Source organism: Fulvia fulva, chromosome 6 (assembly GCF_020509005.1).
Source record: "Fulvia fulva chromosome 6, complete sequence".
NCBI classification, from domain to species: Eukaryota; Fungi; Ascomycota; class Dothideomycetes; order Mycosphaerellales; family Mycosphaerellaceae; genus Fulvia; species Fulvia fulva.
This window is the reverse complement of record NC_063017.1, coordinates 2,611,491-2,635,834: the sequence shown is the minus strand read 5'-3', so window position 1 is coordinate 2,635,834 and position 24,344 is coordinate 2,611,491. Positions and strand designations below refer to the sequence as shown.

Genomic DNA, 24,344 nt, shown 5'->3' with positions numbered 1-24,344 from the left:
TCGAAAAGTGGATGAGGTCGAATCGCGAATTTCGGCTAAAGTCTTTGGGGTAATCCGCCAGGATCTTTGCAAGGGTTGAAAGATCGCCGACGTCACTTTTTCACGTGCTTGCTGCGCTTGGTATTGCTTGAGTTCGCTTCATCTCCATGTACCGAGCAAGGACCGAAGTCGAAAAAGCATGCTGGCGGCCAGGAACGGCCAAGATCGTTGCGATACGGCGTGCTTGCCATGTCTTGGTCGGAAGGCCCGACAGCCCACAAAATTCGTGTGATAGGGATTTCTCATTCGTTGATCTTTTCAGGACCGTACAATGGCAGACCGTCTGCAGCCGCGCCTACTACATGCGTCGATCGACAAGTTGTGCCGTATGATGAGGGCACACTGCCGCCAAGCGCTTAGCTACAACCACGATCGTTACTACCACTCTTCTCCTGCTTGCCGCCGAAAGCCATCCTGCTGAGACTGTCAACAATACCGCGCACGCCAGTCTTACCAGCAGCTACTGAGCTTGGTGTGCTTGAGTATGACGGCGGCACGTCCATGCCTGCAACGACGATCGTCAGCAATCATGTCTGAGACATGCAGAGAGCTTGTGCAAAGCTTTGGGTCAACTTACATGGGTTACTGGTGAAGAAGTTCCTGGGCCTCAACAGCACTGTCATTGGCTCTGCTGGCATGACAGGGTAGTCCTCTGGGGTTGGAAAGTGCGTCAAGCCAAATGTGTGCCATAGCACCACGTCTGTGTTGTCAAGACTTCCGTCGGGATCTGCTTCGATCCATGCTGGAATGCCTTGAGACGGTTCGCCAGACGTCTGGGGCACGTGGCGACCTGCAGGGTGGATTTGATCGTCGGAGTCTGAGTAGGCGTTAGTGATGATACTTGCCCAAGCCGGGTAGATGGTAACTTGCACTTGGTAACATGGACTGCATGGCGTGCGAACCCGGCACGTTTCCAGACCAGACCGCCGTCCTTGGGCAGAAGGGACGGCACTTCCCTGCTCACTAGCTTGTACGATACGGGCTTTTTGCTGTACGGATTGAGCTTATTTGTGTTAGCCATCTCCCAGGTGCGACTGGTCGAGCCATCATAATCGCTGATGCCGGTCTTCATGGTATCGAGTTTGGTCTTCTTGGCGTAGAAAGCGTTGCCATATGGATTCTCCGGACTGCCCACTTCGCCGTCCCCTCGCACTGCATCAACTTGGAAGACCGTGTTTTCGGAACCATCGATGTTCGGATCGACACGTAGGCAAAAGAGATGCTGGTGATTGTGTGCATTGACGCCCGGATACACCTCCGTTCCCCATGGAGCCGCATCTTCCCCAGGTGCCAGTGCGTATGTGTTCAGGATCCCCGTAAGCTTAATCTCAAGCTGAATCGTGCCGTCCTGCAGGAAGATCCAGTACACGCAGTACTCGTAGTTGGCTGCGGTAAAGATGTGGCTGATGACGAGCTTACGAGCACGAGTCACTGTCGTAGAGTCGTCTCGGAAGTCAGTGTGCTTGAACAAGATACCAGCATCTTCCTCGTGGATACAGATGGGGTTCTTGATAGTCTGATTCTCGCCAGCACAATTCACAAAGTCAGCGTCCATGTAGTGAATCGCTCCTTTGCAATCACAGCCGAGGGACAAAGAGTTCGTCATATAGCCTCCGCCATACTCGCCAAGATCGAAGGCGTGCTTGCGTTGATGTGGGTGTTCCGGGTTCCCGTATGGCACAACCATCTCTGCCAGTGACATTCGCCAGAAGACTGGTCGAACGTTGCCCTTGTCGTTGAAGGTGATATTTGACAAGACGATGCCTTCACGATAGTTGAAGCCGACGTGGACGTTCCAATTCTGCCACTTCAATGTCCTGCCGTCGACCGTGAAAGAGACACCTTCTGGTTGTGTGATGTTGATGGGCTTGAGATCTTTCCTGAACCCCGTCTCTTTCGCAATTGCCTCTGCGTGGTAGTTAATCGGCGGTGCTTTGTTCAACGGTCGTCGGACCTTCGGTACGTCAATGTGGACGATTTCGCGCTTGTCTGAGTTGTAGATGGGGCAGAAGTCCAGGGGGTATGTATACTGGCTGTCATCCACATGAGGTCGGTAGTACATCAACGCCTGCTGCAATCGAACACCGGATCCAAATCGTTCGTCATATCCAATCGTCCAAGGATCGCAATACACCTTGTACATGTCCTCAGGTGGTATGCCCAGTATCCCGCATTGTTCAATCACTTTTGGGTCCTTCCTGACCACGCTCTCGACGATTTTCAGATCTTCCATTGTGATCAGTGGCTGGACACCCTCCGTGAGCTCCCACTTGATGATTCTGCCCTCATTCAGGTCCACCAAGCCGTCGAAGACCTTGCTGCCACTCCCGATGGCTACTACATCTGCGACACGATGCGGCCGTGGCACAGTCTCTGGCGAGGCCAGCCATTTCTGCATATCCGCCTTCCGCGGCTCCCATAATGTCACAGCATTGAAGTGGACCTGTGGGTATTCTCTCTTGACAACAGCAACAGCTTTCGCGATCTCGTCGGTGGACAATGGATCGAGCGGATGAGCGTGGACGGTCTGCCCGGTAAGGTGCGAGGTCATCTGCTGCAGGCGTTCGAGCAGCATGGTGAGTCGTCTGCTTGGCCAAGATTGAAACCAAGAAACGATACGGAGTCAGATCAGCAAGACGAGGAGTAGAAGAGATACAGTCGCCTTTCAGCATACGACTTTTACCTCTTTGTCACACCAAATCGATTCGCATACCCCGCCAGCGCGCGAGACGTGCATCCATTGAAGGCTTGTAAGTTGTAGCTGCGATGGAGCTGTACGATAGCTTATCAGCAGGGGGAGCACATTTTGCCCGCTTCGGGGTCGTGGAGGAGGCATTGCATGCTCGTCTTGGGCGCGACAGACGCGTGGAAGCTGCACATTCTACAGACAGCACGAGGCTGATGGTGTCGATGAAGGATGGTGAGGTGAGAGCGACGCGCTTGTGATGAGGAAAGGACGCGAGACTCTTTGAGCACGTTACCCTAGTCACACTCTGTTACGTAACTCATACTTCACATGCCTCGTGCCTCGTGCTTCCATGTTGGTAGAAGGGAGTTGGAATGCATCTGAGACAGTGAGTCTATGCTGTACTATATGTTCGTAAGGAAACTATCAACAATGCAAAACTGTCGCAACTCTGCAGTCATAATCACAAAGAACCCGCAGCATGAACGTCAGATCACAAAACAAACTCCTCCCATGCTCTCATCCATCCTATCCCGATTCTCGTCTCTCTTTACCTCTAGATGAACCTGAACCTCTTCGCAAGAAAAAGACAAGTGATACCGAAGCAAAAATCGACCCCGACGATTCCAAACCACCAAGCCAACGTCTCCTGCCCTGCGCCTGGAACTTTGACATTCATACCGAAGAGACCAGCGATCAAATTCATCGGGACCAGGACAGTCGCAAGGACCGTAATCTTGCCCAGCAGCTCGTTAGCTTGGGAACCCTGCTCGGTGTGTTGAAGCGTGATCTGAGCGAGGTAATTGCTGTGGCTCCGACTCAGCATCTTTTCGAAGTGACCAAGGTTGGACATCATGGTGACAATATGATCCTGAACGTCACTGAGGTAGAGTCCCACATCGCCACGGGGCGCGACCGAGTACGATTCGTTGCACTTCTTGGCGAAGCTCTTGATCACATCTGCTTTGCCGCCGAGCAGTCGAGAGAGAGCCATAATCCGCTTTCGACACTCGCTGATCTGCTTGAGCATGGTTCGAGAGTCTTCAAAGCGTGCGGTGAAGACTGAGTCCTCGATCGTGTCGGTTTCGGTCTCAAGCTCGCGGAGAACAGGGCCGAAGGAATCGACAATCTCATCTATCAAGGCGTAACAGACCCAGTCGGCAGAGAGGTTCACGTAATCGCGAAGTCGTCCAATACGCTTTCGAACAGTCGATGCGTGGTTGTTCTGGCAGAAAGAGAAAGTCAAAAGACCTTCGCGGAATACCACAGCGTAGACGTTGATTGGCTCCAAGTAGTCATCGCTCTCCTTGTCCAGCGCATAGAAGCTACGGAAGCAAAGGAAGTAGTAGCTTTTGAACAGCTCAACCTTCTCGCGGGTCTCTTGGGTGGTGATGTCCTCTCGCGTCAAAGGGTGGACACGGAAAGCCGAGCATATGACCTGAATCTCTTCTTCGGATGGGTTGAGCATATCAAGCCACCAGACGCCGCCTTCAGGACCAAGCTCAAAGATGTCACGAAATGTCTCGCCAGGCATGAGCAGACCGCCAAGTTCAGGCGCATGAATGGTCTCGTCAATCTCCGAGGAGAAGAATGTCCACCTGTTGACCTGCTCACCGTTGCTGGCCACACGATGCATCATTTCGTCCGACGAATCGCTCGAGTTGACCTTCTCCTCATTGTCAAGCTTATCCCCAGTGATGCCGTTGATGACGCGCTTTTCGATATTCGCAAAGTAATCGTTCAGGTGGCCGTTCTTGCTCAAGTCAAGAAATTCCTTCTTCTGTTGCTCATTGTGCTTGGCAGCTTGCGGCATGAAGGGATGCGCGGCAGGTGTCTTTGCATGCGTGGTAGCAACGAATTCCTCTAAATCCTCAAAGTCGATCGTGTACGTGTTGGGCGGCTCCTCTGGTGGAAAACACACATCGTCCTCAACGGAGCTGCGAATAGAGGCCACGTCTGACCGCATGTTGGCCGCAATGACCGAGCCTCCTCCAAGGCGCTCTGCATCTTCACCAAACGTTGGTCGCCGGCGTGATGCGGTTGCGTTCGAGTTGGTGCGATGGATGGATCCCGGTCCAATGGATGGCGCCTTGCTGTTGACGGTGCCGGATCTGCCACGCTTCGCTGGCGCAAAGGCATCAACTGAGTTTGGAGGGGATGTTGAACGGTCTGACTGCGCGGCTTGAGACCGGATAGAATCTCCATCGCCTTCATCTCGGCTGCCGTGCATAGCACGACGGAACGTCGCGCGGCGTGGAGCAATTGGGCTGTTGGGACTCAATGCGTTGGTATCGCGCCTCTCTCTGTGCCAATCTTCATCAGCGGAGCGCAGCCTGTCCGAGCGTGCCGACCTCTTGCTTCGCACACTCTGGTTGTCGTCAATTGCATTTTCGAAGTCGCGAATGGTCGGTCCTTGCGAACTTCCTTGGACAGTGATCTGAGGTCGAACAGGACGATCGACGTCAACGATGCTTGCAAGTGTCCCTCGGCGTTGCTGCTGGAACTCAGCTGCAGGTGGCAGGCTCTCGGACTGGAAGCGGTGGTCGTCCAAATCTGGCTCAGGGGTGCTGTACCTGGTTTGGAAGTCTGCCTCGGAACGGTTGGTGTATGCCATCGCGCCGGTGTTGTTGGACAAGTCCAATTGGCTTTTGTTGTTTCTTACGTCGCGAAGCTAGAGGCCAGCTCTTCTATCCCTCAATGTTGGCGTCTATTTCCTCTTTGTATCCTGCTCGGCGCACAGGCAGGTTCGAACGCCTGACAATTAACCCATCGGATGTGGATGTCCGCCTCCTTCGATCGTTGTTCCAGTCGCTTTGTATTGTGCTATGTCGTCAGTTCGGGCCCAATTATGGGGGTTGCTTGATGTCGCCTCCGCAGACCCAGAAAGGCCCGAGCAGAGGTCGGATGTGGGAGAATTGGAAAGCTTGAGCCCCCGCCAACTTGGTGGTGTTGATAGTGTAATCGCGACGTTCGCGACGATGGTTCTGTGGACGTGGGTTGCACGAGGCGGTAAATGCCTCAGTGGTGGCTGCCAGCTTCAGCGGCAGAAACGAGTAGTTGGGGACGTCGGAGAGTCAAAAGTGACACATGTGGGAAGCGATAGGCAGTGTTGTGTGGTGGTGGTCGAAGATGGTTAACAGACCGAAGTCGTTGGTGTGGCCGGAAGGGAGGAAGGGAGGATGGTTACGATTTTTCGTTGTTCCTTTTGCATGAAAAGTTGCCCGCACGGAGCCATCTTGCACAGCGGCCCAATCACAGACGGCCCGTGGGCCCAACCACGTCGCGGCGAGTGAATAGTCATAGTCATAACACTTGACATGCTTTCCATGCTCTGGTTCACGGGTCTCGATCCAGACCAGACACTCGTGAAACGCGTTGCTCGGCAGATCTAATTGCGCCCTCGAGACGAAATCGCAGATGCAGCAACCCAGTCGAGCCAGCCGTCACCAAACGTCTTTGCACACGTGACACATGCATGCGAATGCGATCGGGCATCGGCCATCGGCCACACCCGCAGCTAAGCTCTGACCTAAAGCGGTTCCTCGCGGACATTCCCCGGCGTCCGGGGTTTGAGCCGCTGCTGTAGCCTGTAGGTGCAGCTGCATAGCTGTCCACACACGCATAACAATACTGTACCTCTCTGTTGCATACCCACAGTCGACGACACACAATGGACCAACTCCTCGAACAGGCGCGATCCATCTACGAGGGCGAAATCGTACGTACACCCCACCACTCATGACTTGCAGCCATCATCTGACAGCTGGCCTCGCAGGACTTCGAAGGCCAGAGACTCGCCGAATACATAACCTACGGCTTCCTCTCTGTAGTAGGAGTGATTGCCTTCTTCGCCGGCTTCATCACCCAGGATATCTACCAAACTCTCTACATCGGTCTCGGTGGCACAGCACTTACCTTCCTGATTGTGGTCCCGCAATGGCCTTTCTTCAACAAGCACCCTCAGCCATGGCTGCCTCCGCGAACAACGGCAGGAGCATTACAGGGCATCAATATTGAGGTGGATGGGAAGAAAGTGAGCTAGAGGGACAATATTGCGAGTGCGAGGAGTTTCTGGCGTAAAAATGGAATCAAGGGATATCATGTTGGTAAAGCCTTGAGGCTTGATACTGAGCTAGAGTCTATGCTAGCTACCTTCTCATGAGCATCTGGAAGAGATGCTGTATGACGAGATATGTCCTTCTCTGTCGTGCCGGACGCGGCTCTGGTCGTTCCGTCGTCTGAATCGTGTAAAGCGCCTTGAGCGCCATGCAAATGCCTGCACTCAGTAAAAGTACCATGACCGTTTTCGAAAGGTCTCGTGCGTAATTCTGTGTGTGAAGGAGCGTCAGTGATGTGTCCGACATGTGTCATACTTCTGAGTTGTGCAGCGAAAGCTCGACGATCAGATTGGCATATCGTGTGCTTTCGGTTTGTACCTTCACCGCGCTCTGTTGTACGTACCATTTTCACCACCTCCGTCTTCGCAATAACCGTACTCTTCTAGCGGCCATACTTCTGGAACTCCCAGTCACGGTTGTCGAGCGGGCACACCTGACGAGTCTTGAGCCAACGCGAGATGCAGTGGAAGTGGAAAGCGTGCTACGTGCCGTGTCAGCCTTTCCTATCACGTGTGCCCTTCCTCCTTTCACTCACATTGCAGATTCCCCAAGCAACTGTGCACTCCTCACTGGTGGCCGAAGCTTGGTTGGCCTGGCAGTCGATGCAGAGGTCCATGATGTGGTTGCGGCAGATGGCGCAGTTGTCGACGACAATGTCCCATGCCCAGAGCGCGACTGCGTTCCACTGGTTATCCTGTCAGTATGACTTCAAAACCCCCCTTATGCGCCACTGTTCTCCTACCTTCTTGACCTCGAATCTCTTCTTGCCGTCGGTATCGCCTCCACTCGTGCCCACCTTCTTTGGCTTTGGTGCTGCGTCGGTCATCTCTACGTCGGCCATGTTGTTCGTGTCTGTGGTGTTCGATATGTGGTGATGGGCGGGTTCGATGTGGTAAGGAAGGAAGTTGTGTGCTCGTCGAGATATTCATGCGGGGATGTGGAATGTGTTCGTAGAGTTGCACAGTGATTGACTGCTCTTTAGGTAGAACTAGGCTGCGGCTAAGCAAGCTAAACCTTGTCTCCGATAAGCGATATGCTAAAACGCACTTGCCTCTCTTTGCCATTCACGAAACATCCATCGTGTCTTCATTCACTTCGCGACGCGATCACCAACTACCAAATGTGTTTGTTGACTGCTCTGAAATATGACATTGTGAAAACATGGACGAGGTGCCCGTCGTTATGCCGACCACACCTCCTCAACGCCTTCCCGGCCGCGAGATGCACAGTTTGGGATACCTCGAAGGCTGTAGCGATCTGGTGACTCAGCACGAACCCTCAGTCGCCAGCCCTCCCCTCTGAAATCCAGCTGAGCTTCGGGAGGATGTCTCCCGCTAAACCCGCAGATCGACACAGCAGGTATCCTTCCACGACTACCCTCTCAGGTGTACGCCAAACTTCTTAGGACCAGCCATGGAGATCGCTAAGGACAAAAGTTATGCAAGAGATATCAAATGTTCACATCACCATGATTTATAACCTTGGCCTGCACCGTGAACGCCATGCTATGCTAGGTAGATCAGTACCAACTTCAGGAAATCAATCGCCGACAGCACGCTTTTCGGATCTCCTGGTCTTGGTCACTCACAAGTATGCCTGATAGTATCTTCCATAAGTTCAGCGAAAATCTCTAGTCGCACTCCGAGACATCGCCTCGAGCTGTGCCCAGCGACACCGTGAGTGGGAAGATGTCCAAGAGCTCTATCATTCGCCATGTTGAGGCCATAACACGAGGATGCATCGATGCGCTCAACAATCGCGACCTGGACATCTCCTCGCCTGCCTGGCGTTATGTGGCCGACGATGTGACGATTCGGTCTACGAACCTTGTAGCGCAAACTCCGGATGGCGACATTGGGCTTCAGCGGCATTTGGACAGCATTGCCAACACAGTGGCAATTCGTCCTGACTACAGGATGTACATTTCGGAACTGCATACCGACGTCAGCACGCGTGAAAAGCATGCCACCGTATTTGCCAGTCTAGAAACACATGGCAATCCTCCCGGAGTCATACTTCAAGGAGTGGTCATCTTTCGATTTTCCGAGACTGGCGGGAAATGGATTTGTGCAAGGATTGAAAGTGCCAGAGGAATCTCAAGCTTGGCTCCGGTCGAATATCAGGCACAAGCCAAGTCAACTGCACAGCCGAACCCCTGGCATGTGTGGCCTCATTTCCACCAGCACTACCGACACACGATCTAGCTACAGCTGTTGTGTTTTCCAGCTTCGGACCCTGGCCGCGTGTGGTTACATGAAGACCATGCGATTCAGCGTGGCTGGAGCTGGATCGACAGACCATAAAGGTTGCGCTCCCTGCCTTTCGCTTTGTATCTGGCGATCACTCTCGCGACCATGGGACTCATCCCACAAACACTTTGCCTCTTAGCGAACTTGGCTCAGCAAGCTATTTCCATCTGCTTCTACGCTGACGGCGTAACCGTTGCTGAAAGTGATACCGCTTGCGACCCGTCAGCCGAAGTATCAACTTGCTGCGGCCTACTGCCTCGACAATGGCCTATGTCATACCTAATGGAAAGTCAGCCGGGGATCCTGCACCGATAGCAACTGGAGTCAGCCCTGCAATCTTGTCTGTTCCGATCACAGTTCAAGCGGAGGTATGCCCCTGGTGCCCTGCTCCGTCAACGGTGGCCGCTTCACATGCGATTTGCCATACATTGGTCAGGATAATACAGGCAATTGCGCGCATAACTTCACCGTTCGCGGCGCATGCCAGGTCGTGCTAAAGCCGAGCCAGGTTGGTGGGCTCGGTTTGGCTGGAACCCTCGTGGTCCGGGTGGACGAAGCTTTATCGACGCCTGCAGGCGCGTCTTGCGCTTCGCAACAGACGGCGACAGGCACCTGATCTTCGCTTTTCCACTGTACGTCGAGGTGCCTCGATAGGAAGATCATGATGTGCTGACTATCCCTTTGGTGACTACTTCGACAACGCCCACCATAGATACTTCAAACGGAAGCGATGCGGCATCAAGCAATTCGGGATCATCTACGGATACTGCTGCTATCGCTGGTGGAACTATAGGGGGGATTGCCGGCGCCACGCTGTTAGCGGTAGCTACCATCGTATCGTGGATGAAGAGAAGAATGCGAGCACAGGACAGTCCAGTTGGTGCAGCGGAGAAGCCAGTACCAGTTGAACTGCCTCTGTCCGAAGCGACGCAGTCAATGACGGAAATGCCAGGCTCCAAGATCCCAAATGGTCCATCTATCTCGGAGCTAGATACTCGACGGGAGCGGTCAGAGCTCGGATAGGAAAGGTCTCAATGATGCATCGAGTACAGAGTCTGCTGATATGAGCGTTGGCGTTCCACGGGATGCCTAGCACATGCCCGATCTGGCACAAGACCACCAAGCACCTTATTCACCATCATACTTCATGTCATACGTGAACACATCACGCTTGACGACAGAAGCCGGCAACTAATATTTCTCCAACTGTTCCACCTCAACTTGACATCACCGCACGCAAGATAACCATGTCGGCTGCGAAGGACGCCAAGGCAGAGCGTGCGGCTGCAGCCACTGCAGCAGTCTTCTCCGTGGCCGAGCTACTGGAACACATCATCTTGGATGTAGTTCAAGACACTACGCCTCATCATGCATTGGGCCTAGGCGCGACTCTATCACAGCTGACACAGGTCTCACACGACTTCCGCAGCATCATCTACGACTCTCCGAAGCTCGCACGCCTGGCCACAAAAACGTTGCGCATCTCTGGACCCGTCTCGACTTACGACAGACTCGCCTGGTTGTTCGTCGAAAAGCTTGGGCTGCAGCTGACAGGACCCATGCGCTACTGGCCACGCAAGGAGCATTACCGGCTTACCCCACGGCCAGCGAGGTACTCGTGGCTACTTTGTAAGACGCACGAGCGCACAGCAAGAATGCGAAGCTTTCGAGGAGGCGCCGGCAATGCTTCAGCGTCGTGGCGTGACATCAAGCTCACATCAGGAGCATTCGAGATTTGCATCGACATCCCAGACGTGGCTTGCAACTACAGTCCACGGAGCGGCAGGCTCTTGGAGGAAGAGGGCACTAAGAACGTAGAGCTCGAGTTCGACACCGAGGCCACGTTGGGCGTGGCATTCGACAAGTACTGCGAGATCGTGGACAGGAGCATGGAGGATCGAGAGATTGCTAGTGGTTTGAGGTGATAGTGCGATCGAGATCACGAGAAGACCCAACGACGAGGCGCGGGACCCATCTGGATTGAGCCTATGGCGCCGGAGACGAAGATTATGGGTTGGCATGAGGGCACGGTAGTGATCCGCGGTTGACATGGACCTGATCACCAGGTTTATAGCTCAGGTATGGCTAGCGGCGCTGTAGATAACCATCTCGCTTCTCGAGTATCTGTATTCTTTGTCCAGTCGGCTATACTGCGTGCACGTGCAAGTCTGATCTACCGTTCCTTGCCATTCACCTTCGCTACAGTCGCGTGGTCCTTGCTAGCTCGTGCGCAAGAGCCCTGTCTGTGCTTTCGGTCATTCTCTCAACCGCATTTCTGTTGATTCCATTCCATTTCAACCTCATCAGATCACCATAGAGCTCCACTCCTATCGCACATCATGGCCAGCTATGAGATCAGCAAGTCGTCGTCGCCAATGCCATCGCCATCAGCTGCAGCACAAGTTTTCGCTATCTCAGAATTCCTCGAGCACATCCTCACAACACTTGCCTATCGGCTCTCGGACCATCTAGTTACTCATTACCACATCAAGGATGACTTGGAGCCAATGACCACGCTCGCCCGCTGCCAGGCCGTCAGCCGTGGCTTCCATGCGACAGTACGTGGCTCGGCAAGGATCCAGCGACTTGTCGAAACTGCATCACCACGAAAATGCATGGATTAGGGCGAGACTGCACTCCAATGGCTGTTCGAGCACCACCTGCAGATGAAGTTCTGGACTACCTACCAGGTCTGGGATTGGTCTCAGCGCACATGGCGGCTGCCTTTGGCAAATTACGAACTCGGCGTCAAGACCTCGGATGTTCCACTAGCCATGATCCCGCGGTCAGCGATGCCAGGTGCATCAGGTATTCTCACGCAGGGAGGCTTCTTCGACAAATTTTCGAAGGTCTATGGCGATCCAGTGGCAACCTGGCGTCGTACGAAGTTGCAGATCCCAAGTCGTTCGATGGAGTTCAGACACAGCGAGACACAAGGGGCGCCAAAGCTCAAGGGACATGTGGTCAGCTTTCAGGGCCACCAGACACTCGGCGAGGTGTTTGACAAGTATTGCGAGATTCTGAAGGAGATTGTGGAGGGCCACGTGGCACACATCGAAGAACAGGGAGGAATGGTTGAGTCGAAGTGATACAATGTAGTGAGGACAGGCCTACAGTCACCAGCACAACGTCAGGGTATGTGCTAGAATGGACAGCAGGCTGGCTCGACGGCAACGGGACTCGTTCGAGAACTCAGTGTGACGGCCAAATTGAAAACCTAGTTCAAAGCCTGTGTAGCTGTTTGAGAGCTAGCTGAAGCTGGAACTTGGTTATCATTCAATCCATAGAGGGTGTGAACGCACCAAAACATCTGTGCTGGAAGACTGCTTCGCGTATCATGATTCACAGTACTACTACTATGGTATGAGTCAGCCTTGAATGTATGTTGCCCCATATCTGAAGGACATGTGTTGAATAGATGTCACTTTCCACGCGTGACGCAAGCGTGCGCCAAGAAATTCACATGCGCGGATTTGATGGCATACGACTCTTTTTCGAGGCCGGGTATCCCCGCTTCCAAAACTCGCATGATTATCCACGAGATTATTCATTCTTTCCTTCTAACAATAAGCTGCCACAGTCCTCATTTCTGGATTCCGTTCAACAACCTCGTTACAACTCTTCAGACCTCTCATCCGCTGCCACACACAATGTCGGAACACGGCAGCGCAGCAACGCGAGTTTTCGCCATCCCGGAGCTACTCCAGCAGATACTCATCGCACTAGCTGATCAAGTCTCGCAAACTTCTCAAGACGAGCATGAGATGGATGAGTCCTACCACTCTTTCGAGCCAGCCACAACTATCGCCCGCTGTCGCATGGTCAATCGTGACTTCAACGGAACCATAGGCGGATCAAACAAGATCCTCGAGCTCGTGGCGTACATCTCACCGAAGTGGGATGGCGTTTGGTCTGACAGGGCACTGGGCTGGCTGCTGCAGCGGCAGCTCAACTTGGACTTCTCTACTGATGACCGCAACGAGAACTTTGTGCGTTGGGGCATTGTGGAGCCAGGTTGGAAATCGCCTATCCAGGAGTACTTCGTTGATGTTGTACCAGACGAAGGTTATGGCAAGGATATGTTTCATGCCGACGAATTCATGGGTCATGCTCTTGCCGCGTACAAGGGAGCTTTCGACGAGTTCCTCCAGCGCAAGAGTACTGTCGAGTCGACCTGGCGAGATGTCAGGCCAAAGCATCCGTCCATTGAAACCAGAGTATATGTGCACTTTTGTTGCCGCGACTTGTTTAGAGACATCGAGCTCGTGGCTCAGGATACGCTGGGCGATGTGTTCGACCAATATGGCATCTTCCTGACAGATACGCTGGCGCTATGGAACAAGTAGACCAAGCAGAGAAGACTCAAATGAGAGGCGTTATCAGCAGGGACAAAACGTACACACCATACGACCGCCCGAAGAAGCGAGAACTGCAACATGACGGACAAGACGTGCGAAATGGAGCACTCACACAGAAGAGAATGAATGCAGGACGTGAGGATCGATCCCCAAGCAAGAGCCGACAGCGGTTTGACGTTATTGAGCACGCTTTATCGCCGATGCGAAGCCGAAATATGAAGCCATGAGGTGAACTAGTACGCGAGCAGTAAAATCCATAATGGCTGAGCTCTCGAAAAGCTAGCACTTCATAGCAGGTTTTGCAGAGTGATAGATATTGCAAGTACGATACATTCTGACCGAGACATAATCAGCAAGACTAGTGCACATCTTGTCTGATCGTACAGCCAAGGAGTGTTCACGCATTCTGTACTGTTCCTCTTCGCAGCAAAGGGCTTTGCCGTACCAATAGTACACACTCTCTGCTATGCCGCCATCGGTAACTGTCATTATCTTCTTTAGCCCATGAGCACAAAATGGTGCCACGCCATGTGGCTGAGCTGACTCTGCTGCTTCGAAGTAGTTGGCAGGAGGAAAGCCAAGCATTTACATGTTTTCACCTGCAGCATGCGAAAAATCCGGCGCATCCCTGCTAGCTCCAATAGCCTCCCACTTCCGTGCTTTGTTCCTGCCTCTTGATCATCGACTTTATTCCGACTCTGACCTACCCTCCCAGGCTGACTGGCATTGATACCCGGCCACACAGAATGGGTAAGCCCAACATGCTCGCGCCAACCCCTGAGTCTGTAGCTTTGGCCGCACAAGTTTTCGCCATCCCGGAGCTGATGGAACATAATCTTCTCACCCTGGCCAAGATAGTGTCCAATGACCCGCGTTACAGAGGCTTCCCAATCTACGGGATTGACGCCGACTACCGGCTCGAACCAGCTACCACATTCGCACGATGTCACATGGTCAATCGAGACTTCCATGTCACTATCTGCGGTTCGAGCAAGCTCCTCCGAGTCACAGAGTGCGCATCCGACCACGACGGCCGTGACTCCTACACCAATGCTCTTGGCTGGCTCTTCCAACAGCAGCTGAAACTCAAGTTCCGTGATCTCAAGGAGCACGAAGTCTCGCACGACCCAACGTCAAGGCTTGGTCCCAATATGCCAAGGTACAAGATCCGGTCGATAGGAAACCGAGACGTGAAGACATGGCACAACTTGAGAGATTTCGGCAGCAGAAGGGCCATGAGGAGGCGAGTTGGCGTTGTGTCAAGCTGAGCCGCGAGTTGATGAGGCTCCCCATCTCCAGCGGCTGGGAGACGCTTGATCGCGGGTTACCAGCAGTGAACGGGGTCGTCATGAGCAAGTGCACGATCGGAAAGGTGTTTGATGAATGGAGAAAACACGCGGACAAGATGCTAGGACGCTTGAGGTGATTCGGGAAGCGGCCAGGGGACGGCTTATGTTGAGCATGGCGTGGGAAGCGCACAAGACGACTCGCAGGCAGGGCACTGCATTGAGTATGCTCGAAGATGATGTGCAGAAGATTGTTGCTTGCTCTCCTGTCAAGGTCGGCAGACAGTCTAGCAGGTCATGTTCATAGTGAATCCCGCTTGGTTCATTCACTTCTGCGCCATCCCTGCTAGCGCTGTAAGCCAGTCGTGCGTCCATGCCCGCTCCCCCATTATTCTACCTTCTCCAACACCGCTTGCTTCCTCCTCCAGCACCGAACGCGAATCAACTGCGACGACACATATTGGCTACACCCAGCACCAACAACGTCTCGCCACCGTCTGCGCTCACACGTGTCTTCGCCATTCCAGAACTTCTTGAACAGGTCCTCCTCGATCTAGCGGTGCAATCGAGTCACTACATCTGCGGTCTCGAACCCGCCACCACAATGGCGCGCTGCCAGTCAGTCAACCGAACTTTCCACGCCGCCGTCCGCCAATCTTTGAAGATCCAGCGACTAGTCCAAAACGTCCCCGAACCAAACACTCGCCAACCGCTTGGGCCCCTCGCGCTGAGGCCCCTCGATCAAAGACTGGAGTGGCTTTTCGGAAAGCTCAGCCTCACCCTCACAAACTACTGCCGCTATCGGGGCAAGGACTGTCACTACAGACTGCTGGCCGGGTATCGACCGCCGTTCTATAGTCGCACCCCAAGATTCGTACGATTTCGGCAACGTCACAACGCACCTGAAGCCAGCTGGCGTCGGGTGAAGTGTCACTACCAGCAGTCCATTTGCTATGGCGCCATCGAATTTGGGTTTATAGCGAAGGTGTATGGGACAATTGAGTATGGGCCAGGAAGTACACTAGACACAGTTTTCGATAGTCTCTGTGCTATTCTCGACAAAGCAAAGCGATACAACGGGGTGTATGGAGAAGATGGCGACTTAGCGGAAGGCGCTGAGATGAGGTGGATCCTGGCACGAGAATCGATGTATGCGTTGTCCGTGGCGTGGAAGAGTCTTCGAGGTAGAGTCGTATAGAGACGAGCCTCCGTGCGAAGATCAAGATACCGGTGACGGGGATGTTTGTGTTCGCAGGAGTGGTTCCTTAGGTACCGAGTCGTGGACCAGCTAGGGTGTTAGTTGAAGCATAGCGCAACTGCCAGCAGAGGTCTGACAGTCGTGACACCATGCAAGGATCATCTTCACCGTCCCTCTTCACATGCTCTCGTCTGCGCCATCCCTGCTAGCCTCGCGTCGAAGCACGTGTGCTTCTTCGCCAGTCTATCCTTCTCTTCAACCCCATTCTCTGGTTCTCCCCTCGACAGACGACTCCACCGCCAACATCCAAGATGACATCGGCAAACACCACCGCACGCTCGCCTGTGCGCGCAGCTGCGCGGGTCTTCGCTATTCCGGAGCTGCTTGAGCACATCCTCATCGTCTTGGCTCATGAGATGATCAAGACAAGCTGCGGCGGCTATTCCCACCTCGGACCGACCGCAACACTCTCCCGTTATCAGGCTGTGAACCACACCTTCCACAGCACCGTCACCGGGTCTCCGAAGCTCCAGCGCCTCATGTACATGGGGAGAACTGATGCTAAGGTGTTCCCGCCACTGTACTGGTTCTTCAAGCACCATCTCCAGCTGCAGTGCGTCTCCTTGATCGAGCTACCGAAGGAGTCCGCCCCGCGTTACACGGTCGAGGTCCATCTCCATGACTGGAAGAGCCCACAAAGCGACAATCAATTCACCCGGCTACATCAGTTCGAGCGCACGATGGGCCACGAGGAGGCTACATGGCGGCGCGTGAAGTTGCGTCGTCGAGCGGCAAAGATCATCCTCGCAAGCGTAGAGCTGGGGGGAAATACCAACGGGGTCGAGGAGTTGGAGCCTGGGAATGGTGGCATCGGGGCCAGATTCGAGCTTTCTATGGGATCAAGATGTACACTGCTCTACTCGAGCACAATGTACTTGTGCAAATGCTCCGGCACAGCATTGACCAAACCCTTACTCTCCAACCACTTCCTCGAGAACAACCCATCAGCATATCTGTAAGCGCCATCGCAAAGGATCGTGACAATCGTATGTCCTGGACCAAGCTTCTCGGCAAGATGCCTGGCAGCTGCAACATTCAGGCATGATGATGCGCCAAGGTATAGACCTTCCTCGTCCAAGCATCTGTAGACCATTTCAATGCTCTTCTCATCCGCAATGTGCAGTGCGCCGTCAAGCAGGTCGATGTCTGGCTTCAAGTTGTCCGTGATGCGACCTTGACCAATGCCTTCTGTGATTGACGAGCCTTTGCGCTCGACCATCTTGCCGCCGGAGGAGAGGTAGGTGTAGATGACGGAGCCAGGAGGATCAGCGACGTAGCACTTCACCTTTCCATTTGATACTTCCTTGAGGTACCTTGTGCAGCCTGCAATCGTTCCTGCCGTACCTGAAGCGCAAGTAAAAGCGTCGACGTTGCCTTGCGTTTGCGCCCAGATTTCAGGACCTGTAGTCTCGATATGTGCCTGTCGGTTGGCAGTGTTGTCGAATTGGTTGGTCCACACAGCATTGTGCAAAGTCTCAGCATGACGCTTCGCTTGCCAGTTGTAGTTGTCTGGGTTTTCGAAGGCCACAGCTGGGACGGGGTATACCTCTGCGCCAAGCAGTCTCAGCAGATCAATCTTGCCCTGCGATTGCGTATCTGGCATGTAGATGACCAGCTTGTAGCCCTTGCTTCTGCAGACGTGTGCGAGACCAATGCCGGTGTTTCCCGCCGTCCCTTCAACCACAGTCCCGCCGGGCTTGATCAAGCCCTTCTTCTCGGCATCCTGGACGAGGTAGAGTGCTGCTCGGTCCTTGACGGATCCACCTGGGTTCTGGAACTCTGCCTTGGCGAGAATGTCGCAGGCCGTCTCTTCGGAGAGCTTCTTCATGCGGATGAGAGGGGTGTTGCCGATTGCTGCGATGCTAGCGATCAGTCAATGCCCTATACCGTGCATGCAAACAGCTTGCAAGACTCACCCGAGATGAAGCCATTCTGTGCTATGCGCTGCGCACTGCTGATCGCAATGCCTCGTGGGTTCATCGCTTCGACATTGCCCGCTAGCGCCGATGCCTGACGGATGGAAGTGAATGCTGCAGGCTTGGTGACGGCCCGCAGAGCTGTCCTTGCGAACATTTTGGCCGTGACAGTGACGCAAGTGAATGGCGTACATGTAGATCAGTGGGTGCCAGGTGGAAGAGCTCCATCATCCATCGGCGCCATCGCGGTCGACTTTCCGCGTTGTTTGTTGACAGCTGCAGCCCGCAGCCCGCAGCCCCTTCAGCAACGGGCACTCTGGCTCGTCCACTGCAATGCACTGCCCACGACATCACGACCCCACAACGACACCATGCCGGGACGAGTCGCCAGCGGTCGCACTGCTCGCCGGACGACATGGGCGAAAAGCTTGCGATCTGCCCGCAACACTTCGCCAGTGCCCGCAGTCCCAGACGAGGGCGAAGACACAACACTGAGACACGCGATATGTGGCGTGTTTGCAGACGCGCAGAAGGCGACGGCGGGACACCGGAAGGCGATCATCACGTTACGGAGGATGCAGGAAGCGTGTTGCTATGAGCCGACGAGCACCAAGAAGCGCAAACAGAGTGACGAGTTGGAAGAGGAGCACTTCAACCGCGAGGTCGTGCGCATCGTGTTGCGCATCTTGCCCGTGAGGAAGGCTGAGCCTGTTGGTGACCGAGCTGTACGATTCTTGGCCGCCTTTCTCAATGTCGCAAGCGGGAAGGATAACGAGATCTACGAGGCGAGCGGCGAGGTCGAGGAGGACACCCTGCCCGAGACGCCGACGAGCAGGCTCACCACACAGATCTTGAGCGAGCTGTTGCGCGTCATCCAGGCCAAGGACAAGACGATCCGATTCCGCGCCACACAGATCATGAGCCACGTCATCAACAGTCTGGACACCTTGGACGACAGTCTGTTTCACAAATTGCGGTTTGCGCTGTTGAGGAGGATACACGACAAAGAGGCGCCAGTGCGATTGCAGGCCGTGTGTGGCTTGGGACGGTTGGCAGCGGAGGTCGAAGATGACGAAGAGCAAGACTCCGACTCGGACGACGATGTTCGAGGAGGTGTTCTGAACAAACTGCTGCAGGTTCTGCAAAACGACCCATCTGCAGAAGTCCGGAGGAATCTGCTCTTGAACCTCCCTCTCACGAAGGAACTTCTCCCATATCTGCTTGAACGCGCACGAGATGCAGATGCCACAACACGACGAGCACTATACGGACGCCTGCTGCCAGCACTCGGCGACTTCCGACATCTAAGCATGACACATCGTGAGAAGCTGCTAAGATGGGGTCTGCGAGATCGCGATGAGAACGTGCGAAAGGCGACCGCTCAACTGTTCTCACAACGATGGATCGAAGACTGTGCTGCTTTGCCCGCTGCTCAGGTAGAGGAAGGGGCAGAGGCAGACAAGCAGAAGGAGGCAGTGCCTTCTCTAGATGCACTTCTCGAACTGCTTGAGCGCATCGACCTCGTGAATAGTGGTCGCGAGGGCGGCATAGCACTCATTGCCATGCACGAGTTCTGGAGTGGTAGACCGGACTATCTCGACTACGTCTCGTTCCCAGACGCCTTTTGGGAAGATCTCTCGCCAGAACTCGCCTTCGTCGCACGCACTTTCACCCACTTTTGCCGTTCAGCTACGAAGGAGGACTACAGCCGACCCAAGTCGCTTGAGGTGTTAGTCGACGAGAAGCTGCCTGAGGTGACCAAATTTGGTTTCTTGCTCCAGCGCGAGATTCAGAGGCTAATTGAGGCTACGATGCTGTCCCATGAAGCCGGCGAAGATGATCCGGATGCACGACAAGATGTCGACTACCGCGAGTTTGTCGTCGAGCAAATGCTTCACATGGCTCGCACATTCGACTACAGCGATGAGGTTGGTCGGCAGAAGATGTTCGACCTGACGAGACGCGCGCTTGGTCAGCCAGATCTGCCTGAAGAGGTCACAAGACTGCTCGTGGAAGTGCTGCGTCTCGTCTGTGGCGAGAATGCAAAGGGCGAGCGAGAATTTTGTGGCGTTGTGCTTGAGGCCATCGCAGAAGTCCATGATACTATCATGGGTGATGACGAGGCCGAGGACGACAGCAGCACAGTCGACAGCTTCCACTCCGCCACCGAGCAATTCGATGGCCAAGTTGATCATGATACAATCGTGGTCGCGCAGAAGAAGTTCAAGAAGAAGGCGCAAAAGCCTGGCGATACCGACCCCGAGGCTGCCGCTGAGAAGGCCATCAAGGAGATTATGGTCAACATGAAGTGTCTACACATTGCATTGTGCATGCTCCAGAACGTGCAATGCGACTTGGAGGAGAATGTTCATCTAGTCACGATGCTGAACAACTTGGTCGTGCCAGCCGTCAGGAGCCAGGAAGCGCCCATAAGAGAGCGTGGTCTGTTGTGCCTCGGGTTGTGCTGCCTGCTTGGGAAGAATCTGGCGCAGGAGAACCTAACACTCTTCCTACACTGCTTCGCGAAAGGACATCCCGAGCTGCAAGCAATTGCCCTGCAGATCATCACCGATATCCTCATCACTCACCCAACACTGCTCTCCGATGGTGCCTCTGCCGATGGCGATAGTTCAGAACCGCAGAATGAGTACCTGCGACCACTGATCAAGGCGTTCAAGAGCTCCCTGAAGTCAGATCATCCAGAAGTCCAAGCGACGGGCGCAACAGCGCTAGCAAAGGCCATGCTTTCGCGACTGATCACTGACACTGACCTGCTCAAGGCTCTTGTCGTCGCATACTTCGACCCCGATATTCAGAGCAATCCTCAACTCAGACAGACATTGACTTACTTCCTGCCTGTGTACTGCCACTCTCGTGCAGAGAACGCTTTGCGCATGGTAGAAGTGGTTGTCCCTGTGATGCAGAGACTTGGTCAGCTGAAAGATCTGGAGGAGGCAGACGTCGAGGAAGAGACCACCGGCGAGGCGATGGTGAAGATGGCTAAAATTGGCGAAATGCTGCTCGACTGGACAGACCCACGCCGTGTCTTTGGATTCGCCGAGGCCACTGACTCTGTCGAGAAGGCGCACGGTGCCAACGAGATCCACTTCGTGCTCGCTGAGAACATCTTAGACCGTCTCGTTACCGCTGGAAAGATCGCGAAGGACGAGAAGAAAGTCTTCTTCAGCATGTTGAACAAGCTACATCTGCCTCCGACCGGCGCCGATGCCGAGAGGGTCAAGAGCATTCTCGAGCTCGCTGCTGAGGCTGTCGAGACAAAGGTCGCGCCTACAGCCACGGACAAGAACGTCCTCACCAAGCTTCAGAACAACCTCATCAAAATGATGCACGATGTCATGACAGACGAGCGTGGCGGAGGTGGGGCTGAGGAGACTGTCCTCGACACTACGGAGGCCGCGGATGTCGACGATGAGAGTGTTGTGGAAGGTGATGGCAATACTACTGTTCATGTGCGGCCTGGTGCCGCTGATGAGGACGATATTGATGAGAGTATCAGCCAGCTTCAAGCAGAGTTGAAGGATGCTACGCTGGGTGCTACGACTACGGGGTTCGTGCCAGATGCTGAGGGTACGAGGATTGGGTTGGGAGATGGTGGGGATACGGAGATGATGGATGCTGACGACTAGGAACTGATGAGCAGGCGTTTGGCGAATGTTGATGATACTCCTTACGCTCGGGAAGCTTGGAAGGATTTCTTGTCTCGTAGTCAGTCTATCTTGCACAAAGTTATACACATTATGCGGTATGTCGATCATCTATTAGCTGCACTTCGAGCTAACGACGTCTGTCTTGACCACCACGGATGCCTTGCATCCTGGAGAGGCAGCAAATATCCTTCCAAACGCCTGCAGCACCCCTGCCCTTCACATGCGTCTCGCTCCTTCGCCACGCGATGACATAGCGGGCAACGGCGACTCCACCGCCAAGGATGTTGGCAACGTCTAAGCCGACCTCATCCATCGATCGTCCCTGGACGGTTTTTACTTGAGGCATCTGTATAGCTGGCCATGTAGGACAGGTGTACATTTGAACGTCGTCAAGAACGGAAAACGCTTGATATTGCACAAAGAGTTTCGAAATGCGATATGACATCCACAAATACCAACTCCAGTGGTTCGACGCCGTCAGACACAACACTTGAACTCCTCTCCACAGTCCAGGCCCATTGGCCTTCACCTCGGAGCCATCTCCCGTGCATCCATAAGTACCGTCAACAACCGCCTCTACAACGAAGAAGACCCGACCAATCCCACCAGACCACTACTATCAGAATACATCGACCCTCACTTCACCGCAACACCCATGGCGCCTTGGCCGGCCGCGCCTTTAGATATTCACGCCTACTCTGCGTACATCAGGACTGTATCGCTGGCGAACCCGGATTACGCTATCAAGGTCATGGATGTGAGTGGTCATGTTGATGAGAAAGGGGGGGGGGGAGGACGGCGGAGGTGTTTATGAATATGGAAGTGAGTGGGACGACTGAGGATTCGGGGGTTAGGAGGCAGACTGTGGGGGGCCTTGAGGTTTAGGAGGGGGTGGGAGGATGGAAGGTGGAGGCGTTTTACGTATGAGGGGATGGATGGGGTTGAGGGGACGGAGATGGGGATTTGAGCTAGTGCATGCACATGTTTTCTGACAGCGATCTGCTTGCACGAGCCTAGACTCATTTCATGCGTGGAATCCAACGAGCCTCCAACAAAAGTCAGCCAAGGCAGACAAAAGACACGCTCCTTTGTCCATTGCTCCAGACAACCGGTACTAGGCTTCATTGACCTCGACGGTGTACGCAACTCGAAGCCCGCCCTCGACTTCAACAAACTCGATAACTCTTCGTCGAACCAACACTAGCCTTTCCAACTGTATTTCACTTACGACCTGGGCTCGAAGCGTAAGGTTGTTCTTTACGGCTTGAACGCAGGATGGGTGTAGCCATGGATCCGTGCATCCTTGTGTTGACTCAGCTTCCAGTGCTCCTCTCGAGATCGCTTGACAAAGTCGTGATACTGCTGGAAGACTTCGCCAAGAGTTGCATCACGGTCGAAGGTGAGGCGCACTTTGTAGTGGAGCCCTGTGAGAGTACTTATCAGCTTTCATACTTGAGACAGGGGCATCTTTGTGGAGGCATCTTTGTGGAGGTACTTACGCTTCGAACTACCATCATACCGCGCAGAGACATTGTCGAAGCTGATAGTAAGCTTGTCGCCGTTGACGGCCTGGATGTTGCGCCAAGTGGCTTTCTCGCCGGCCATGTTTGACTTGAGGAATGTGTTCAGCATGCGTGTTGGGCCTTGGAGGGAGTTGGTGTTGAGGTAGAACTTGGGGATAGTGATCGCCAGTGTCCCAGGCATTGGGTCCACGCGGATCTTGTCCTCCTCGTCCTCCTCCTCGTCGTCATCGTCCTCTGGGCTGTTGGCAGTGTAATATGCAGCAAGTACTGGAGGATAGAGTGGCGCAGTATGTGTGCCACCACTGGAAATGCCACCACTGAGTATGCCGGTAGATCCTGCATCAGCGTCAATCCTGTATTGAGGGTTCTTCTTTTCGATGAGGTGCTGGAAGAGCCAGAAGACTGGACAGCGAGCATGCTTTGCCTCGACCTTAGGGCCGGGACTGAAGGTGAGGTCGAGGCGTGGGGCGGTACTGTAGTTGATCGCGGCGATGGTGTTGTATTCGTTCTCGACACCAACAAGCTGGCATATTTGCATAAACTTGCCACGATCGGCGACCACTTCTTGGTTCTCGTGCTGCCAGCTGCGAATGCTGCGTGCCAGCTTCGTGGTCTTCATGGCCTGGAAGAAGTCGCTGCTCACGCGAGGCAAGCCGGTGAGAGTTTGGATGGGTTCGAGACGTGGTGTGCTCGATGCATTGGCGCCATCGACGGCGGCGTCGGCTACCATGAGGAGGATGTTCTCCATCAGCTCAGGCATGCTGAAGACTTTGGCGCACGGTCGGTCCATGTCTGCGTTGTGGTCAGTAAGCAGCGGAGTAAGGCGGCTTGCGACGATGTTGCATACCAGTCTTGATGACAGGGCGATTTCCTGATATTTCGTCGGCGTTGGCCACTTGCATCGCCTCTGGGCAGTACCCATCATCGAAGAACTGCTCCTCGGCGTCGGAGGGAGGGTCCCACTCGTCGTCGGTGTCGTGATCCATCGCGTGTGCTGGACGGCGATGTGTCGCGCGAGAAGAGTTGAGAGTGTGGGTTGGTGTAGAAAGAAAGCGTCAGTGGGAATTTCGTGGACCAGCTGACCGGACAAGGCCCTGACGTAATTCCGAAATGCATATGCTGCAGTGAGTGACACTCGGCAAGAGCCGCGATTCTCCGCTACACCATCAAAGGCCACTCCGCAACACATAGTCACCTTGACCCCCTCTTTCTTTCAACTGCTCGTAGAGTACCGCCTCTACGA

General features: G+C 54.2%; 12 protein-coding genes across 12 annotated transcripts; 7 read left to right on the top strand and 5 right to left on the bottom strand.

The window, feature by feature from the left end:
- Positions 1-395: 395 nt before the first annotated feature.
- On the bottom strand, positions 396-2,614 carry CLAFUR5_07095 (Copper amine oxidase 1; the record flags this gene model as incomplete). The annotated part of the gene is made up of 3 exons (XM_047906243.1): positions 396-544; positions 617-856; positions 910-2,614. The coding sequence occupies 3 exons, from the start codon at positions 2,612-2,614 to the stop codon at positions 396-398; spliced, it is 2,094 nt and encodes a 697-aa protein (XP_047763122.1).
- Positions 2,615-3,281: 667 nt separating this feature from the next.
- On the bottom strand, positions 3,282-5,339 carry CLAFUR5_07094 (Putative metal ion transporter; the record flags this gene model as incomplete). The annotated part of the gene is made up of 1 exon (XM_047906242.1): positions 3,282-5,339. One exon carries the CDS (start codon positions 5,337-5,339, stop codon positions 3,282-3,284), a length of 2,058 nt encoding a protein of 685 aa, XP_047763121.1.
- Positions 5,340-6,395: 1,056 nt separating this feature from the next.
- Positions 6,396-6,767, top strand: CLAFUR5_07093 (putative signal peptidase complex subunit 1; the record flags this gene model as incomplete). Its single annotated transcript, XM_047906241.1, has 2 exons — positions 6,396-6,443; positions 6,501-6,767. The coding sequence occupies 2 exons, from the start codon at positions 6,396-6,398 to the stop codon at positions 6,765-6,767; spliced, it is 315 nt and encodes a 104-aa protein (XP_047763128.1).
- A 458-nt stretch (positions 6,768-7,225) lies between these two features.
- Positions 7,226-7,684, bottom strand: CLAFUR5_07092 (E3 ubiquitin-protein ligase RBX1; the record flags this gene model as incomplete). The annotated part of the gene is made up of 3 exons (XM_047906240.1): positions 7,226-7,324; positions 7,379-7,528; positions 7,586-7,684. The coding sequence occupies 3 exons, from the start codon at positions 7,682-7,684 to the stop codon at positions 7,226-7,228; spliced, it is 348 nt and encodes a 115-aa protein (XP_047763127.1).
- Positions 7,685-10,339: 2,655 nt separating this feature from the next.
- CLAFUR5_07091 (uncharacterized protein) lies at positions 10,340-11,017 on the top strand (the record flags this gene model as incomplete). The annotated part of the gene is made up of 1 exon (XM_047906239.1): positions 10,340-11,017. One exon carries the CDS (start codon positions 10,340-10,342, stop codon positions 11,015-11,017), a length of 678 nt encoding a protein of 225 aa, XP_047763126.1.
- Positions 11,018-11,431: 414 nt separating this feature from the next.
- Positions 11,432-12,181, top strand: CLAFUR5_07090 (uncharacterized protein; the record flags this gene model as incomplete). Its single annotated transcript, XM_047906238.1, has 2 exons — positions 11,432-11,650; positions 11,717-12,181. The coding sequence occupies 2 exons, from the start codon at positions 11,432-11,434 to the stop codon at positions 12,179-12,181; spliced, it is 684 nt and encodes a 227-aa protein (XP_047763125.1).
- A 561-nt stretch (positions 12,182-12,742) lies between these two features.
- Positions 12,743-13,438, top strand: CLAFUR5_07089 (uncharacterized protein; the record flags this gene model as incomplete). The annotated part of the gene is made up of 1 exon (XM_047906237.1): positions 12,743-13,438. One exon carries the CDS (start codon positions 12,743-12,745, stop codon positions 13,436-13,438), a length of 696 nt encoding a protein of 231 aa, XP_047763635.1.
- A 758-nt stretch (positions 13,439-14,196) lies between these two features.
- CLAFUR5_07088 (uncharacterized protein) lies at positions 14,197-14,718 on the top strand (the record flags this gene model as incomplete). Its single annotated transcript, XM_047906236.1, has 1 exon — positions 14,197-14,718. The coding sequence occupies one exon, from the start codon at positions 14,197-14,199 to the stop codon at positions 14,716-14,718; it is 522 nt and encodes a 173-aa protein (XP_047763636.1).
- A 391-nt stretch (positions 14,719-15,109) lies between these two features.
- On the top strand, positions 15,110-15,934 carry CLAFUR5_07087 (uncharacterized protein; the record flags this gene model as incomplete). The annotated part of the gene is made up of 1 exon (XM_047906235.1): positions 15,110-15,934. The coding sequence occupies one exon, from the start codon at positions 15,110-15,112 to the stop codon at positions 15,932-15,934; it is 825 nt and encodes a 274-aa protein (XP_047763630.1).
- Positions 15,935-16,850: 916 nt separating this feature from the next.
- On the bottom strand, positions 16,851-18,067 carry CLAFUR5_07086 (Cysteine synthase 1; the record flags this gene model as incomplete). The annotated part of the gene is made up of 2 exons (XM_047906234.1): positions 16,851-17,848; positions 17,911-18,067. 2 exons carry the CDS (start codon positions 18,065-18,067, stop codon positions 16,851-16,853), a joined length of 1,155 nt encoding a protein of 384 aa, XP_047763631.1.
- A 214-nt stretch (positions 18,068-18,281) lies between these two features.
- Positions 18,282-21,557, top strand: CLAFUR5_07085 (Condensin complex subunit 3; the record flags this gene model as incomplete). Its single annotated transcript, XM_047906233.1, has 1 exon — positions 18,282-21,557. One exon carries the CDS (start codon positions 18,282-18,284, stop codon positions 21,555-21,557), a length of 3,276 nt encoding a protein of 1,091 aa, XP_047763632.1.
- A 1,278-nt stretch (positions 21,558-22,835) lies between these two features.
- Positions 22,836-24,087, bottom strand: CLAFUR5_07084 (uncharacterized protein; the record flags this gene model as incomplete). The annotated part of the gene is made up of 3 exons (XM_047906232.1): positions 22,836-23,002; positions 23,078-23,893; positions 23,949-24,087. 3 exons carry the CDS (start codon positions 24,085-24,087, stop codon positions 22,836-22,838), a joined length of 1,122 nt encoding a protein of 373 aa, XP_047763633.1.
- Between the last annotated feature and the right edge of the window lie 257 nt (positions 24,088-24,344).